This window comes from Corapipo altera, unplaced genomic scaffold, assembly GCF_003945725.1.
Source record: "Corapipo altera isolate COAL_440 unplaced genomic scaffold, ASM394572v1 65, whole genome shotgun sequence".
Taxonomy (NCBI): domain Eukaryota; kingdom Metazoa; phylum Chordata; class Aves; order Passeriformes; family Pipridae; genus Corapipo; species Corapipo altera.
Window position 1 is genome coordinate 7,708,122 of NW_020884891.1, and position 18,387 is coordinate 7,726,508.

The 18,387-nt window shown below is 44.8% G+C and overlaps 1 protein-coding gene across 6 annotated transcripts in view; it reads right to left on the minus strand.

Annotated features, from left to right (window-relative positions):
- Positions 1–18,387, minus strand: part of IL1RAPL2 (interleukin 1 receptor accessory protein like 2) — a 434,872-nt gene that overhangs the window by 351,944 nt on the left and 64,541 nt on the right. For 3 of the 6 annotated variants that reach the window (XM_027645481.1, XM_027645482.1, XM_027645483.1), the window contains one exon: positions 6,375–6,475. In XM_027645481.1, coding sequence (XP_027501282.1) covers positions 6,375–6,456 — 82 coding nt within the window. In that variant the 5' untranslated portion in view covers positions 6,457–6,475. Of the gene's footprint in view, positions 1–6,374; positions 6,476–15,327; positions 15,344–16,628; positions 16,789–18,095; positions 18,181–18,387 lie in introns of those variants that run through there. The other 3 variants (XM_027645480.1, XM_027645484.1, XM_027645485.1) reach the window with 3 other exon arrangements.

Consider the following 18,387-nt stretch of genomic DNA (forward strand, 5'->3'; position numbering starts at 1 on the left):
TCTGCAAATACAACGGATAAATGCTGCCAGCTGTCTCCCAGATAGGTCTGTCCAGCTGCAGTGCTGCTTTCTGTCTAGAGGAGAAGAAACTAAGGCTGAGAATCCTGTAATGAGGTGCACGAATACCAGAGCTTCACAGCTGACTTGCTGGTAGCCCCCTGAGACCTGACTGAGCACAGGAGCTCTGCTCCTCACTTCCTGCTGATCCAAACTGAACAGATGGAGAGCAGCCTGAACCCGTGAGCAGACACAACCATATGCAGGAGAGGCTGTACTTTCCTGCACTGATGACAGCTTAGAACAACGGTGATTCTGACTTCGTTTGCTGGAGCTGTGAAGAACTCAACATCTTCTGGGAAAAGTAAGAGATCAGTGTGCACTGATTAGTGTTGCCAAGCTCTCATCTCCTCTGCCTGCATGTTATTGGCGGGAAGTAAAAGCCAGAAGCCTCTCTGGCATCACTCATATCTTAGAAATGGGAGGGCTCATAGCCATGCATTTTTCATCAGGTGCAACTGCAAACTGAAGTAAATGGCAAGCGTGAGCACACATCCAGCACCTCCTCTGGAGCCCACTCCAGAAGCAGCAATGGACTTTGGAAGTTAGGCTCATCTAGGATATCCTGCTCCATGCACAAATCTATGAGCCACCTCTGAAGAACAAACACCTTCACTTCCATGTATGCCCCAGTTTTCACGGCCAAAATGGTCAGGCAACAACACAGGATGACTGAACTTCATTGAAGGGAGCAGATGAAAATCCCAGGCTAGAGCAGTGACAAATAGTAGGAAAGTGAAGGTTTTAAATGAATGTGTTAAAGCACTACATCCTCACCAGCACAACATCAACAAGAGAATTCAAGACAATTTGGCTCTGCCCATACACAGCAAGACACAATGACAAGTCCCCTCTCTCCCATGCCATTGGTGGCAAAGCCAGATGCAGATGAAGGGTGGCAGGGTGGGTGGGGGATCAGAGATGCACTTGTTCCTGTGGCATATGACTGCCTTTTGGATGGTCCCAAGACAAACAGAAGGAGAAGGGAAGGACAGAATCCCACAGCACATCCATCTGACATGCTGTGGAGGAGAGGACATGACTGTAGCTCGGAGGACATACCCGTGCCAGGCCTGAGCCAATTAAGTTGTGTTAACCTGCAGAAAGACTACTATGTGCCCTGCAGCCAGCAGCCTTGCAGAAACCTTGGGGATGTTTGCCCATGCTCCTCCACACAAGGTTGGCATGCCCTCCGGAGCTCCAGCATGCTGAGAGAGGGTATTTCAGCTTAGCAAACAAATACAGCAACAATAAATGGCATCAATTATTCACTAATGGAATTATGTCTAGTAAGTCAAACAGAATCTATAATCTGAAAAATCTTCTGCTTAAAAAATGCAATGATTTTTTAATTGGTTTTATATTCCCTGCTACGATTATTCAAAGCACTATATACAATGGGCTTGGGAAAAGAAGTGACTTAATCCGATTAAAAGGAAATCACCTGCCAGCTGGGAACCTAGCAGCTCCCACATCCTCAATTTATTTGTATAACCTCCATCTGTAAAATACCCTTTCTAGGATATTGCTAAGGCTGCAGTCCCCGCATTAGCTGTTTGTTCAGTCTACTTCTTAAAGGAAAAAGGATGGCCTGCAGTTTTCAAAAATGCTTCCTAATATTAAGAAATGCCTGTGAAACTTAAGTCAACATTACACTCACGCAGATGCTTGAGGCAAACTGTTCTGTTCCCACCACAAACAGAAATTGTTACTCTGTAGACATGACAGATTTCTTCTGGAGCATCTGGAAGTCGCTGCCTGTAAAGAAGACTCTGACTAGCATAATTAAATTAGCTCACCCATTTTAATTATTTTGGCACCACATCTCAAGTGAGAAGCAGCCAAACAAATTTATATTGCTACAAGTTTCTCTGACATTTTTGCAGTGTTGCAGGGTACTCTAAAACCTACCTGTAGCCCTCACATGCATTTCTGTTTGTCTTCTCCAAATGGGAAATACAGACACCTGAATCTATAACAAAGGGCAAGTAAAGGACATGAGACAAATCTTTCACTGCTGTTTTTCTCTTTCCTTCCATGAGGACTGTTTCTTCAGCAAGCTATAGTTCTATGCTTCCAACTGGAGCACCATTTCATCACCTTTTGTTTAGCATCTTAGATCCTCCACTCCTGACCTCTCCTTAATGACTCTTGCCTGTTGTCCAGCCCCTGTGTACTGTCTGCACTTGCTGTCCGGATTTCTCATGCTCAGCTTTCTCCCCTTGGGTTTCCATTCCTTGGCTTTGAAGGAGTACTTTCACACCAGCCTCTGAAGATGCCTTCCTAGCCAAACCCCTGTTCTCTTTAGGCAACTTCAGTCATGCTGATAATGCCCTTCTGGACATTGTGCCCTCCTTTTGACTGCCTCAGTTTTAGAGATGCTTTTGCATTACCTGAAGACAACACCTCACCTTCCTATTGCTCCACCCCAGGTCCTCTTCAACTCAGTTCTCTTTAGATTTTCCCTACCCCTTAAACAAAATATATTCAATTATGTGATATTACATGCATGCCAGTCAGCTTCATAATTGCTCTTGTACTTGACACTAATCATAATTCTGGCCATTCATGCAATAATTCTACACATTGCTTAGAAAAATGCCAGTCTGCATAAGTCAGCAAAGACACCAATACCCCAATTTTGCTGGTTTATTGTCCTAGTAGCCCAAATCTGTCTTTATCATCAGTGTCAGCACCTTCCATGCACTGCTTCACACTGTTCTACGTAACTGTCTGCACAATTTCCCTTCCCCTTTTGAGGATGCTCACCAGTGTAGACATCCCTGTACCAATAGCCAGGAAGACCCAAGACTACAACATCCAGCCAGAACACTGCTGCAGAGATCCTGTCCACAGGGCATCATTTGGGCACTTCATCCACTCCCCCTGCCTCAGCTCTAAGCTACAGCTAAAACAGTCTTCCTGCTTTCAGACATCCTGCTGTTTACGCTGCAGTGCAGCTGCCCACAAATAACCATTACATTAATTTCCTCTTTCCATTCTCCTTCATCAAGACACCAGTAAAAAAATAATAAAAAAAAGACTCTGAACCACAGCACCAGCAGGTTACAGCTACTGTCACCCTATGGAGCAATACAGTGTCATTGTTTCTTGGTGCATTTCCCTGGTTGCATCCATCCACTATCCCTGATCTTCCACTAAAACAGCACAAACAGTTAGAGCTCAGAAGCCTCTGGGGCATCTGTCTCTTCGCAACATAAAACATTTAGTGAAGCCCTAAGGAATCAAACAGGAGTCCTTCATATCTAAAGGTCTTTCAGAAGAGGAGTCAAATTATCAATTTTGCACCAAGTGCTGATATCACAGAAACAGAAAATTATTTCACACACAATGTGGTGGAAAAAGCAAAAAAAAGAAATCAATAGTTTGCTCCATGCAGCAATCAGAATGAGTATTGAAGGTGAGAGCCAACTACATGATTATGTGCTTGCAGAGAAACTATAATTTTACTTTACATGCATTTTCCCCCTTCATCTTATTCTCAGCATATCAAATGAAAAGAATAAATATTCACTTGTTGGTTATATTTAACAAGAAGCAGTCTCACAGGTTTTTTAAAAAAATATAATTAAAGGTGAATTACCAGCTGAATAATGCTATGACCACCAGCATGTCACTTCTACAGATGCATGCTTCTGACAAAAGAATTGCAAAGGCTCTTCCTTGCAGCCAGGTGCTGTTGTCTGGCACCAGTCAATAAAGGCTGTTCAATTATATTGATTATGAATGTCACAAAGGGTTCCCATCCAGGCCAGTGACAGCAGTTTTGAAAAACGGGAACACCATCACAGCAGCATTTCGACCAAGTTCCACCACAGCCAAACCCCATTATCCATGACTGCTCTCACAGGGCAAACAGGGCTCTGGACACAATAACCACAACAAAAAGCCATACACTAGTTCAGTTTAGCAACCTCCATTTACACTTTCCAGCCCAGCAGAAAGAATTCAGCCCAGTATCTGGCAATTCCCAGAGTAACACTTTTTAGCCTGGGGTGTGACATCTAACTCTTCATAACCAATAACTTTTCTCCTTTGTTCTCAAGAAATGTTGAAATTAAACTTAAAACTGACCACACCAACTGAAATCAGTAATTTCTGTTTCCACCTGCAGTGCTGAGTGTTGGCTGAAGACACTGAGGACAGCAGGATCAATGGGAGACCTCACACATGTAAGCATAGAACACAAATAGTGCAGAAAAACAAGATAACACGCAAGTTTAAAAGTACAACTTTTACCCAGTGCCAGTTACCTGCTCACATACACCAGGCTGTAGCAGACCAACACCGCTGTGCAAACCGCAGTGAACCTACTGGTCTGCCCAAAATCCTCCCAAACTCACAGCTTACTTGAGAAAGGCAAACAGCCCAATGAAGCCACTCCCTTTGAGGGGGAAGAGCTGCATGGACTAGAAGTCACTTCAGGCTCAAGTACAGGTGAGCCATTATCCAGGTGAACTGTCTACCCTGAAAGGAGATGCTCTAACTCCTCTTTGAAGGGTTCTGTTACTATTAGTAGGTTTCAAAAGCAGGTGTAAACATAAACCAATTCCTACTCCCTTCCTTCCACTGCCAGAAGAATCAGAGATTATCTACTCAGGAAAACTCTTCCCAGTTAATCCTATATATGATCACACATGTGGCCACCATGACTTTTTGGAACATGATTTTTCAACATACAAAAAAATCATCCAGACTTAGAAGTTACCACAAACCACATCCACAGTTAAGAAAATCCCTTAGCATGAGTAAAAGACTGGATGTTAAAACAATGCCAAAGTCATTATTACCTTGGTGGGGTTTCAATCAGATCAATCCTATTTTTTTTTTTAACAAAAGAAAACATTAAGGACATTTTCAAATAGCCTAAAGTTACACCAACAGAACATTATGGTGAGAAAATTCATCCTGTAAACATCTGTAAGGAAACCATACTAATTATGACTTTTTTCTTTTTTTTTTTTTTTGGCAGAAGAGATGTCATGGTTTGAGATAGCCCCAAAATCCAATTCCCTAGCTCCATCCCCACCTCCCACACCTCAACCTAATGTGAGATGGGTTTTTCCAGACAAAACACAACCAGACTCAGAATGGGGGAAAGGGAATATATTACAATGACTGTACAAATAAGTATCCTAAAACATTATACACAAAATCACAACTATCTCTACCATGACATATAGTATTTGCAATAGATCAGATCTCCTCTCCCCTCCAAATAAAAGTCCAGGAGGGAAAGAAGGACAGATCCCTTCCAGTCTCTCAGGGCAGCAGCTTCTTCAGAGTAGCAGAAGCAGTCTATCTTTCTCATGCATGCAGCTGTTGCTGGATCTCTGCCAGCACTCACGAGGGGGGTATCCAAGCTCCCTCAGCCCCGTCGTCAATCAACCGAAGGGGTCTTCCGTGGGCTGCGTTGACCCCAGACAAAGGTCGCTCCACCACGGTCATATCACGAGACACAGGGGGCTTCGTGACGGTCTGGTATCTCCAGGAGATTCAAGCTCCTTGCAGGGCCTCTGTGCCCTGTCTCAGGCTGCGAGCTTCGTTGTAGCTTGCAGCAAGGGAGGGCCCCCAAGGCCAACCTCCCACACCGTCCTGGCTCAGCTCTCAGGACGACTGAGCTTCTCAGCTCCTCTCTGCAGTGCATGTTGCACTTCAAGGCTCTTTCAAGTAAGAGTCCATCATCTTCCTCCTTTCCAGGAGGTCTCAAAGGAGTTTGGGGGGTCTGGTATCAGTTCTTACCCCCAGAACTCCGTAGCTCTGCTGCTAGCTTCTGCTGCTTCCTCCGGTTCAGTTCTTATCTGTCCTGGCTCTTAGCCAGAGTCTCTGGACACTGCCACCGCTTCTGCTCTGTCTCTGCTCACTCAAGATGGAAAACATCTCCCAGTTCACAGCTACAGACACACAGTCCAGCTTAACACTGTTCCAAGTGTCTGTAGCTCCCCAGCCCGGGGCTGGGAGGTCTCAGAGGCCCCGAGGGGCTCAGAGCCCCTCTCCTCATGGCTCCTACAGCATGGCCACTTCTTCCAACAACCCAACTACAACTCTTCTCTTCCGGTGCTTGTGATATGTTTACATTTCTGCAGGAGTGCTCATTGGACAGAACTTCAAAACTTCCAGGGGTTTCCACCCCTGGGGGTTACCACTTTTCTTAGCCTCTGGGGGGAAAACAAGGTTCAAACCACTACAAGACAATAAGCATTACATATGCAAACCAAAAAGCAGCCATCTAAAATGCCTGATTGCATGAGTACCAGGTCCAGATCCAAAAGTAAAAATAATTTTCTGTGACTTACCAGAATTTCTCTTTGACACGAGCTTCAAATTCATGCTGACTACAGTACAGATCACAAGAACCAAGAGAACAAGAGGCTTCATCTTTCACTTTCCGTGACAGCTGAAATGCAAACATAGTAGTAAGTCTGAATCACAGCTCTTCACTACAACAAAGCAGCAGCTACAGTTAAACATTTCTCAAAGAACCATTACAGTGCTTAATCTAATGACTTCTGGGTTTATGTTTATGCAGAGGTAGGAAATTATAACAGTTCAAAGTAATTGTGTATGAACAATTTATCTCTATCACACAAAAGGGTTGAGTTTTTTGTTAAATGACATCTCAAAATATAATTTTGCTCTCAAAAAAAAAAAATCACAAGATACAACAGTTTATTTGAAATAGTATGGGTCTAATCTGGCAGATTTTTGTATGTTATTTAAGGGGGAGATCCTGATGGTCATAATTACCTTTTCTCATACAAACAGGCTAAACACTTAAAAAAATTCATATTGTTCAGGAAAACATATAGAGTAGGTTATTCATGCAGTCTCTCTTAGCAACCTTATTTTCCCACTGGTGACCTTGTAAAAGCCCATAAAATGAATTAATGCTATTCCACAAATTTCTCCTCCAAAATGAGGTAAAAGAAGGTGAACAAAATTCAGAAATCAAAGAATCTAGGTCTCAGGATTCTCATTTAAAAGACAAAATTAGTCTCTCCTGTGAACTTTACTACTCACTTTATATTACATACCTTTAAAAAATAAAGAAAAAAAAAGAGAAAAATCTAGTTTAGGATTCTATTTTTAATTTGATATAATTACCAGAATTAATTTTGTTTTTATTTAAAAACATGAAGTCATTCAAAATAAAATAGCAAGAGCAAACTGAGGCTCCTTCTCTGCATTTAAAAACAGGTAGATTGAATCTGAACTCAGCAAAGCCCAACTCTCTCTCTCAAAGAAAGAGAGATGATTAATTATAAGTTAGAGTCCCCAAATATATGCTTAGTTTGAAGTCACAGGCCTTGAAGTGGCTTGATATATTTAGACTCCAGGAATTCATCTCCATAACAGATATAGAGTTTTTATCAGGACCCTTATTCTCAGATAAAGAGGGCAGTCATCTGAAATTATTATTTGCACCAAAAGATTCAGCAAACATTCTGTAGCAGTTTCATTTAAATAGAAACGCACAAAACTACCTGCATTAGTAGTCAAAACCAAGGCCAACGAAACAGAATCATTCCTTAAACTCTGTACCACATCTGCCCACCCAGCCCACTCAGAGGTCCCAAGCCCTCAACTTTGGGACCAACCCAGACCCCTGTCACCCAACAGGATAGAACAGAAAGAGGGTGCAATGTCCTGCAGTTCACTGAAGCTTATTCAGTTTAATATGAGTTTATTACATCAAATATCCTTCCCTTGTAATTTTACTACTACCCTACTGTTGTGTGAAGAATATGCAAGGATATTTTACACGACAGGAATTATGTTGCTATTCAATTATTTCAAAATTACCGCTTGGAACTGAAGTTCTCTTCCTCTCACCTTACTGTACTATAAGCTATAAACAGGCAGTGGATTTTTTTTCCCCTCCCTGAATTCTATGTTCCCGTGGGCACTTTATGCCTATTGATTCCTCACAGTAATGATGCTAAGGCGTTTTCAAAGAATAATATGTGCTGAAGGGTGTCTGACAGTGGTTAATGACAGAATTAGCATTCATTCTTCCTTAACCTCTCCTTGGAGTAACAAAATCCTGAAACAAGCGAGGCTATCCTGACAAGAGAGCTTAAAAAAAAGTAATTGAACTAAATCTTTTGACAGATAATTGTAATGATGTTATGCTAGAATGATTTTCAAGTGTAGCTTTGCAAATTACTTTCTACACTTTCCTCCCTTCAGTTATTAGAGCTGAAGTATGGAACTCCTAGGTCCTTTTTCATGTGGGTCCATCCATCTCCACCCCAAACAAGCTATGCTGCATTAAATACATTTAAAATTTCAAAGCAAGTTCTGCCAACCAATATTAATGCTAGGCAGAGGGGAAAATTCTTGGTTCTGTCAGCATTGATAGGAGTTTTGCCTTTTGAAGTCCTGGCCTCATCGAGGCAGTCAGTCTCTATACCTCCAAAAATCAGGAAAATTGAGCAGGAAAAGGGCAAGAAACTACAGCACTACCTACTCATTCATGATCAAGCCCAAAGCTTCAGCTTGTCACATCTGACACAATCCCACTAAAGCTGGCATGGAAATACACATCAGACTCTGAAGTGTCACCTTCACCATGCAAGACATTCCACCAGAAGAAGGTGGGATTGGTGACACCAGTGTGACCAGCTGGTCAGCTGGTTACTGTCCCAAGACAGCAGCTATAGACAAACAGGCTGTTTGACCTGCCCTCTCACAGATGACTATCTGTAAACATGTAAGTTAACAAAGAACACAAGGTACAATACAAGATCTATTTCCCCCAGAGGAATGTCCCACAGCCAGAAGAGAGAAGGTTGTATGTGTCCAGGACAAAGTTCTAAATTTGCTCACAGGCACTGAGCAGCATTTCCCTGAGGAGCCGCTTACTCTGACTCTGCAAACTCCAAGCAGCTGTGAGTAAGGGCTCACAGCTGTAACAAAAACATAGTACTCTACTGGATACACCTCACAAGAGGGGAACAAAGTTCAGGACCGTTCCCAGAAGAGTGAAGACATCTTACTTAATAAGGATATAGAAATACCAATTGCAGACAACTTGCCCAAAATCACTGAGAGGGGGGAAGAGAGACACAGAATAAAGTGCTTGTTGAGAAGGCTGAAAGAATCACTAATCTAGACTTTGTTGTGGTCTGCCAGGTTGCATTTGTATCCAGATAAGTAAAGGGAGGTTGCTGCCATCAGAGGGAGAAGTGTAGAAGCAAGGTGAGACAATTCTCCATCATTCCACTACCAACAAGGGCACGCCTTCCCTCCTAATACTGCTTGATGCTACAGACCACAGACTTCAGGCAGCAGTCACAGCAACCTGTAAGCACCCAGCAACTACAAGGGACTTGTTGCAATGCAACACAAATTCTGTTCTAACAGAAACCACCCTGACTCCCATATGGTGCCTAATGCCCTTCACCTCTGTTGACAAACTCAGTTCTTTCTTCTGAGTCCTCAGAAAACAAGGCTTGGGAAGTTGTGTCCCATTTTCTTCATGTACTGCCTGCTGTCCTTCCAGCACCCACTTCAGCTCATATAGCTTCTGGGACTCAAAAGAATTTCAAGTGACAAGGTTAGAAGGAGGCACTCAGAAACAAGAAGGAAACCGGAGCATTAGTATTCTGCACAAAACCCAGCGCTGAGATTCCCAAGTTCACGCTTTAAATATAATTTAGCCTTGCTCTAATTTCTACCATGAGCTTTGTTTATGCAGTGTTCCTTTCCAAAAGAAAACAAGAAAAGCGGTGCATGTGTGCACTCAGGCACACGTCTGTGCACAGGCTGAGATTTGCTGACACACCATGAGGCTCTGTAGGTTCTGGTTTCTCCACAGAAGCTGCCATGCAGAAGGCACTCGTTAAAAACAGCAGCCCACCTCTTTAGTGATTGCCAGTTGTCAGGTTTTGTTGCTCAGAAATCTCACAGAAATAAATCACCATTTTCACCCCACACACAAAGGATGAAATGGCAACAGTAATCCTTTCACTGTCTTTACAGTATGCTAGATGGTGACTTCTGTTCATTTCTTTTCAAACCATTTCCCCACTCTACTTTTTAAGGCTTTAAATTTTAATATGAACTCTCTCTCAGGTCTTCTCTTTTGCCAACACACCACACTAAGCTGTTTATTACTAAAAGATTCTTAGTCTATCTAATATGTTGGTTGGAAGCAACCCACAATGGGCACCGGATCCTTTTTTTTCATAAACACAAACAAAAAATACTTAGGATCAGAGATGCATGTTAGCTCAAATAATGTATCTTCAGCTCTACTTGGTAGGGGTCATGCAGTGTTCCTTGCTCTGCTGCTCAATGAGCATCAAAGAACATTTCATTTTGCCTAATTCATTGTGCATCTTCACCATCATAACCAGCCACTTAAGTTGTCTAAATACACAATGAACATTAATTCTACAAGGCAGTGTGCATTCAGCATTTGTCTTGCTGGATCTAAGCCTCCATTTGGCTCAGGACCTTAACTAGATTCACATATGGCTCATTCTCCTTGTTCAGCTGAAATTTTAAGAGAAATTTAAAAATGAGGGAAGCGTGGAGGGTACCTGTCAGTGCTCATGTTGTGAAAACTGAAAGTAAACATCAACAGTGAGACAACATCTAGAGTATTTGGGATTATTACTGGCTCAGCAGTGTATCAGCTGCATGACAGCATACAAGGAAAAAACAAGGTCTTGTCCTGAGGAAGCAAAGAGAACCACAACTAAATACACAAAGCACTTGACAAGGTTACAATACTGATCTGTAATGATTCCTCTAAAGGCTGAATAAAAACTGTAAAACTCACAGATCTTTTGGGATGTGATTGGAATAAACTCAGAATCTTGTCACTTATTTCAGAAGAAACAAACAGCACAACCTCTTAGGTGTCAACACTGAGGTTTTGCTTGAAAGATTGTAATACTTCCATTAAAAAGTTAAATGTCTTCCAAATGCCAACCATAGAAGATACCAAGAGCAGCATCTTAAAGTTTCAAAAGGCATCTTACAGTGTAGAACAGAAACAAAAAAAATGGGCTTCACTGCCAAGCACAAAAGAAAAATACTATGGATGGCCACCATCCCATAACTCCCCCCTTTAATATGTCTGGCTGCAGAGAGTAGAAGTGATTTTAGTTATGTTAAGGTGGCAATCAGACTAAACACTATGAGCAAACTCCTGGTTTGACCTGTAGAGAAAACCCTGCAAGCATCAACACAAGAACCTTTTCCACCAAGGACTTTCTGATCTAATAGCTGCCTAAAATAGTGCTCATTTATGGTAAAAAAAAAATGAAGAGCAAAAAATGGAAAAATCCCCTGAAATATTCCAAATACAGATAAAGATTCCAGTACCTATAGGTTCAAAATGCTAACAAGATTGATGAGCATACCATGCAGGCACTCATCTAAATCTCTACTAAGAAAATTCAACAAAAACTTGAGCAGTCCATCTTCACAGATTTGTGAACCAGAAGAACTAGGACTACCCAGTACTGATTAGCAGATTGAGTTCTATCAGCTCACACCACGCACTGACCTCGATTCCCTAAGCAACTCCCTCACACAGAATTCAAGTTCACTATATCTTCAAATTGGATTTTAAATCCCTCAATTGTACTTGTCCCTTATTGCAGCAACTCCTGCACTTGGAAACGCAGAAAGCAACTGTGAGGAGGAACACGACTGACAAAGGAGTGAAAGTTAACTATTGTTTTTTAAGCCTCATGCCCAGCTGCACCATTAGTGATGTACTGATTCAGCACTACCCTGGATTCTACAGAGAACTATTGTTCCAGCCTTTACATTGCAATATTCTAACTACACATCCCAGGAAAGATGGATATGCTTGTCCAGTATCACAGTTTTTAAATTTGAGTAGTCCAGTCCTTTTATAGACATTCAAAGTGAAATACGTGTTGTGGGAGGAGGATTATAGCTGTACTGCAAGCCCTCGTGGTTTATGAGGTTAACATAATGGATCAATTAATTTACAGGCTTTTTTTCCCTCCTAGAGTTGAAGCTATTAATATTCTACATATATTTACTTCTGCAGCTTGTGGTTTAATCAATACAGTACTTCAAGCAACATGAAGTACTATAGGAAATGTAAAGACTGTCAAACCCAGAGAGTTTAGCTTTACAGAGTGGGGCTTAGCCTCTTACCACCCTGCAGAAGTACTTAAAAGATTACAGAAAAGCCAGTTGAGGGAGAGAAGAAAATGTGAAGATAATCTAAACTTGGAAAGCTAAACATGTGCACTTGCACTGTGGAACAGGGAGTGATTTTAAGAATCATCTTAAATCAGCTGAAGTCCTAGAACTGACACAGTTACAGCAAGACAGTTCCCAAGCTGCAGCAGTAATCAGAGCCACCCAAGGGGAAAGAAGAGCCCCAGCCATGAATGACCACATATGCTTCCCAAAGCTGAGAAGGCTGCTGGGCACTGTCCCAGAAGGGCAGACTTCTTCTGGGCAGAGGCCAACTCAGAGGCTGCTCTCTCAGACTCAGCCCACCCAGCCCACCCTGGGCTGTGGAGAAGCTCTGCTCAGAACAAAAAGGACTCTGAATCCTGCTTTTCAGAACTCTGGGTAAAAAAACCCTCGTTCCTGATGAGAATTCTTAGGCTCCAGAGCTGCTGAAAAACCTTGCAAATTCCAGAAAACCCATGGCTTCACCTGACTCCAGCTCTTCAGTCGCTGACACCCAGAACAAACACCACTGCTCAGGTCGTGGCCCTTTTCTCCTGAGTGCTTTAGACAGCCCTGCCAGAGATCACAGGTCCCCTCTACAGAGCCTCAACTACAAAAGGAGAAGACATTTCAGATTAAAAGACCATAAGAAAAGACCATTTTTACCCACACCAATTTCACTCACTGCTCACTGCTCTTATATCAATAAGGAAGTCTGTCCAATTCACAGCTGCCCACGCAGGAGCATTATTAAGCCAAAAGATTAGATGCTTTGCTTCTTTCATACTCATACCAACCGTGCTTCCCAAGCAGCTTTTGCAGAAAAGCTATTAAAAATGGAGAAAGACAGTTCAAAGAGAGGCCTCAATCCTGAAAGACAGCATATCCCTTCTCTTCCCCCCCATACTGCTTCTCTCGTTCCCCTTGTGTTCCTCAAGGCTCGTTATGGAGGTGCTCAGCACAAAGAGAACTAGATTTTAGACTGGGCTGCCATCTGCATGCTGAAACGTTCCCTGCTTTTATAGAGAAACTGCTTTTACAGTGCCTTAAAACAGTCCCCTTTCCAGGACCATATAGAAGATGGACTGCAGCTATAACTGTCAGCTGTATTGACATTATATTTGCTCCTATATACACTCACACCTCTGCAATATTAACACAATAACAATATCTGCACTATTCATGGCAAAGCTGATCCATATTGACTCCTGCACATTAATGAAACAAGCTCTGAGAGAACACAACTCCGCATGAGATGTGCTCAGAAATTCATTCCCTGATCTCATTCGTGGCCGCATGCTTCTCTAACTAATACCTAATGCTCAAAGAAGACAGAATTAACAGAAAAAGATGACATACCAGCTGTTACACTTCTTATAAAACACTCTTCTACCGTTTTTCACTTAGAAAACACAGTTCCAGAGAAGCCAGGCAGGGCACTTGGCTGCCAAACAAAGGCAAGATGCTTTCACTGAACTCAGCACAATCCCAGTACTTTAAAGTGATAAACATATTCTTGATAGGGATTTTTCTCCCCTTACATAACCAGAGTCTGGCCTTCACATATATGTACTGCCATATTTATCTGGATGAAAATAAGAATTTAAGCAAGCAAACAAACAATACTCTCCCCAGAATTTGAGAATCATGAGAAAATGCTTACAGAATATTCCTTCCACATATTTTATGGAAATCTTGAAAACAATGGGGTTTTGTTCTGATACACCCAAAATTAAAGTGAAATACATACTTTATGTGCCCTGAAATCACTCTACCAAATAGACATCCTTGTTAATTTAATTTTTACATATAACAGTGAGAAGAGGGGTGGAAGGAACTCTCTGTAGTGCTTTTGGGGTGAAAAGGATCAGCCAAAACCCCTGCAGAAGTTTCTAACACAGAGCCTCTCTCCACCAGCTTTGTCACTGAACATAACCCATCCCTCAGTCCACCACCTACTCCAGGAAGGTTTACCTGAATCTAATACCAGATGCCAGAGGAAACCCTGACCATCAAGGCTAGCAAAGAGATCCTATTTATTTTCAGCAAGGGCAAGATCTCTTACCTCTGTCTTCTTTTCAAGGCTGTTTAAAGGAAGATTTATGTTTAGTTTGACATCCTGAAAAGCAAATTGCCTCTTAAAGTGCCTCTTTATTTTGTGATACACTTTAAATGTTCACTCCCCTTTCCAGCACTAAAGACCTCCTGATAAATAGTTCACATTGTTTGAGGAAGGCTTAGAAATTAAGAGCAGACATGGTTCCCCATACAGCCCTTTAAGGCTGTTTAATAGTTGTTCACGATTTAGCATCCCTTGATATTTTCAGCTTGTGCTTGAGTTTGAAGTGAGAGATTATTCAGAGCATGAATGTTTTGGAGAGCAGGAAAAGTCCATACATTATAAATGCTTTATTTGTACTTCTTATGATGAGTACAAATTCTCAGCCCTTTCCCTCAGATGCACAGGTCCAGGCCACCAGCCCCAGCAATCCCTGCCAGCTTCCCACCTCAGCCAGCCCCCAGCCAGCAGGGATGGCTGCCTGCACACGCTCCTTGGAACTTTTCCTCCACCCCTGGTCCCACACGGGCATCACAACCCAGGACGTAGAAAATTTTGAACTAACAGCCTCTCCCTTCCAAATGCCACATAGAAGACACTGTTCTCCTCACTTTTAACTAATTACTGTAATATGCACCTTTCTCTCCCAGGAAACAGCTGTAGTGAGGGTAAAAATTACTCTGCTTATGCAAACAAACCAAATCCCCTTACAGACACATCCCAGCCTGAGAGCCTGGATGCTCCCATCATGTCCAAGCAGGCAGAGCATGACAAGGGGTATGGGCCTCACATGCTGTCCCCATTCCCTCCTCCTTGCTCTCCAGCAGCCTGTCTGCATCTCTGCTGGGCTCCTCACACACACACTGCTCCATACACAAGCTGCCCGTTACCTCTGCCAGAAACTGCCCCCAGCAGCTGCCCTGCAGCTCCCAATACCCTAAACCTTCCATGGCTCGAGCTTAGAGTGGCAACGGACAACACTCATGAGATCCTGAGCCCAGCAAGTGTGCTCCTACCTGCCTCTGCTTCCACACTCCTCTGCTGCCTCATCTGGGCTTAAGGCTGCGAAGTCCAGCTTCTTCTGAGGCCTCTAACGTCCATCAAATCAGGAAACTTCCTCCTCCCTCTCCCACACCACCAATCTCTGCCTGATCAGAAGTGATCTGTGCCACAAGAACAGCCTTTCTACTGAGCTCACCTTTGCCCCACCAGCCTATGAATCCCTCCAGACACTCACAGGTTCTTTTTTGATCTGACTTCTGTTTGGAGAGTGGTCAGTCCCCCCACATTGGTTTCCAACAGCTTCAGCTACTGCACTGCTTCAAAGTGCAGCCATCAGACCAGCAGCTCTAAGATTAAAAGGCTTTCCATCACTCTGCTCTGTGAGACACAGAGCAGTTCAGACAACGCTGGCTGATACCACATATGCACAGAGGCTCCAGCAATTGCATGGCATTCACCAAAATTGACTCAAACTCACTAAGTGCATTAATGTGGCACACCTGGCCTTTCTTCTCATGCAAGCGAATCGTCTTCCCTTTTCCCTCCCCTTCCCTCCCCATTTTGCTGGTAAAGCATCAATCACAAAACAATTTGAAGATGAACTTCCTATGAGCTTCTAAGCAATGTGAGAGTAAAAGAGTGGCCTCCAGAGAAGTTCTGAGCCTTACAAAGGGAACAACCAAAGATTCATCTCTCTCCTGTGCTCACCTGCAGCTCAAGCAGAGGGGTGAGTACAAGGAAGTCTTATTATCAGCTGGCTGAACGTTCCCAGCTGATCACCCCTCCCTGGTACCCAGGTGTGGGCCATAAGTGCACACACCCAGGCACGCAGGATATGTGCTTTCCAACACCCTTGATCACCAGCTAGAAAGCTTTAGTTCAGTAGAGGAAGGACTCCCCTCACAGATTCGGATCTGGAGCACGCTGGAGGTGCAAGCTGCTGCCTAGCAACACGAGCACTCTGCATGGAGGTCGGACCATGCCCCAGTCCTCCCACTGTAAGAGGTCTCCTATGCCCAGAGTAACATCCTCACAAGGATGCATTCCTTAGTAATTTCTCAAAAAGCCATCCTGCACATCACCTGCACAACACTTGCTTAACCACAGACTCGCCAAATCCTTACGAACACTAACTGTGCCTTGGTGAACTGCCAGAACTCTTTACTTCTAATGTTTAATGCACATGCATTGCACCCTGCTGGCTTAGGGAGCCCAAAATCCCAAATCCTAGCGGGTTCCACTGTCTCCTCTGCGGTCACTCTATTGCAAAGCAAGAGACTGACTCGCTGTCAGGCAGCTTGCCCCCCAGACTTACCTCCTACCTCGGGTCTGGCACGAGCAAAGCTTTTCGGACACCATGTCCTTCTCAGGGCTGGCCCGCTCCTGCCTCTGGAGGGAAGTCCCTTCCCATGCACTACACAGAAGCAGGGCAGGCAGTCACCTGCTCTTACAGATATCACAGACTGTCAGGCAGCCACACAGTTTTATCCCTGACAAGGAATAACATCCCCTTTTAGGCACGGACAACGAGCATTTGGGGCGAGTGCTTCTCTCAGGCGCGAATGCAACCATAATCACACAGCACCTGAGCACCCTGAAATAGCCCTTGCCCATTGCCTTTCCCTGCTCCCCCAGCAGGTCACCTCGCCTTGCACCCACCTCTAAGAATACTCTGAAAAACCTCAAAACTATCCACACTCTGATGGTAATATTGTAACCCCCAAAAACTGCACACACGCACTAAAAGTCTACACATATATTTTTAAATAATCAGGATAAAAACAAGACAACATAAACGCTGCCGAGGAGCACAACAAAGTGCTGTCTCCTGCCACGATGGGTTTTTCCTCGCAGTACAAACCGAAGTTTGAGTCTTAATCCAAAAGAAGCAGAAATTGCCCAAAGCACACAGACATTACTGTAACTTTGAGAAACCGCAGCTTACAGCATTTTCTACCAGAAACTTTTGATTCTTCGAATCCTAGCAGAGACAGCAGCCTAGGGACAGGCTCTTTGAAAACACCCGCTGAATCAATTGTTTGAGACAGGTTTTGCGCCCTTTAGCAGGTTTCCGTCAGACCCCAAAGGAAACCAGAGCAGCCTTATTTGCCACGGAATTTTCGGAGGCAGCGAGAGGTTTCAAGTTCCAGTGTTCTGGACCCACCGCGGTACCTCAAAGCAGCCAAGCCTCCAAAGAACCGATATCTCTTCAACAGGCTCCACCGCGTTGCAACATCCCAAAGGGCAACTGCTCTCGTGCTTTTATTTTAAATCCCCGGCAGTAACACTTTACCTGGGCAGCTCGCGGCGCTGAGTGAGAGACCCTCGGTACTAACTCAGACCGCCCTTCGTGACAGAAAAACCCTCCCGGTGCCTCCAGAGCCGCAGGGCTCGATCCGGGGAGCGGCGGAGTGGCCGCGCCAGCACGGACGGCTCCGGCCACGGCCCCGAGCAGCTGCTCCGAGACCGGCGGTGCTGCAGGAGGAGCGGCCCCGCGGGCGCCGGACGGAGCCGGAGCTGCGGGTGTTCCCTGCCCGGAGCCCCTCGGGAGCGCCCCGGCACCAGCGGGACCCCCGGGGCTCCCTCCTCCTGCTCCGGAGCTGCGGGAGGGACACAGCGGCAGCCGCATCTCCTCAGCCCCGTCCCGCGCGCAGCGGCGGCACCGGAGGTGGGGGGGACTCCTTACACCCGAACTTTTCTTTTCCTGAGGGAAGATTTCTTTTTTCCTTTTAAATTAAAAAAAAAGGGAGCTGCCGCGAGACGCGCCGCGCGCAGGGCTCACCTCCCCAGCGGCTCCCCTCTAGGTCTCCATGCCGGGCGTCCCCCCCCGCCGCGGAGGCAGTGGGAGCGGCCCGTGTGCGCGGAGCGCGGCTCCCGCCCGTGGGGTCGCGGCGGAGCGGGATCGGGATGGGGATCGGGATGGGGACGGGACCGGAGCGGGGCCGGGACCGCGCGCGCTCCCCCCGCGGCCCCGCGCGCGGCAGGTGCGCCCGCCCGCCACGCGCTGAGAGACGCCGCAGCGCCCCCTGGCGGCCGCGCCAGGGCACCGCCCCGGCCCCGCTGCCCCCGCACCG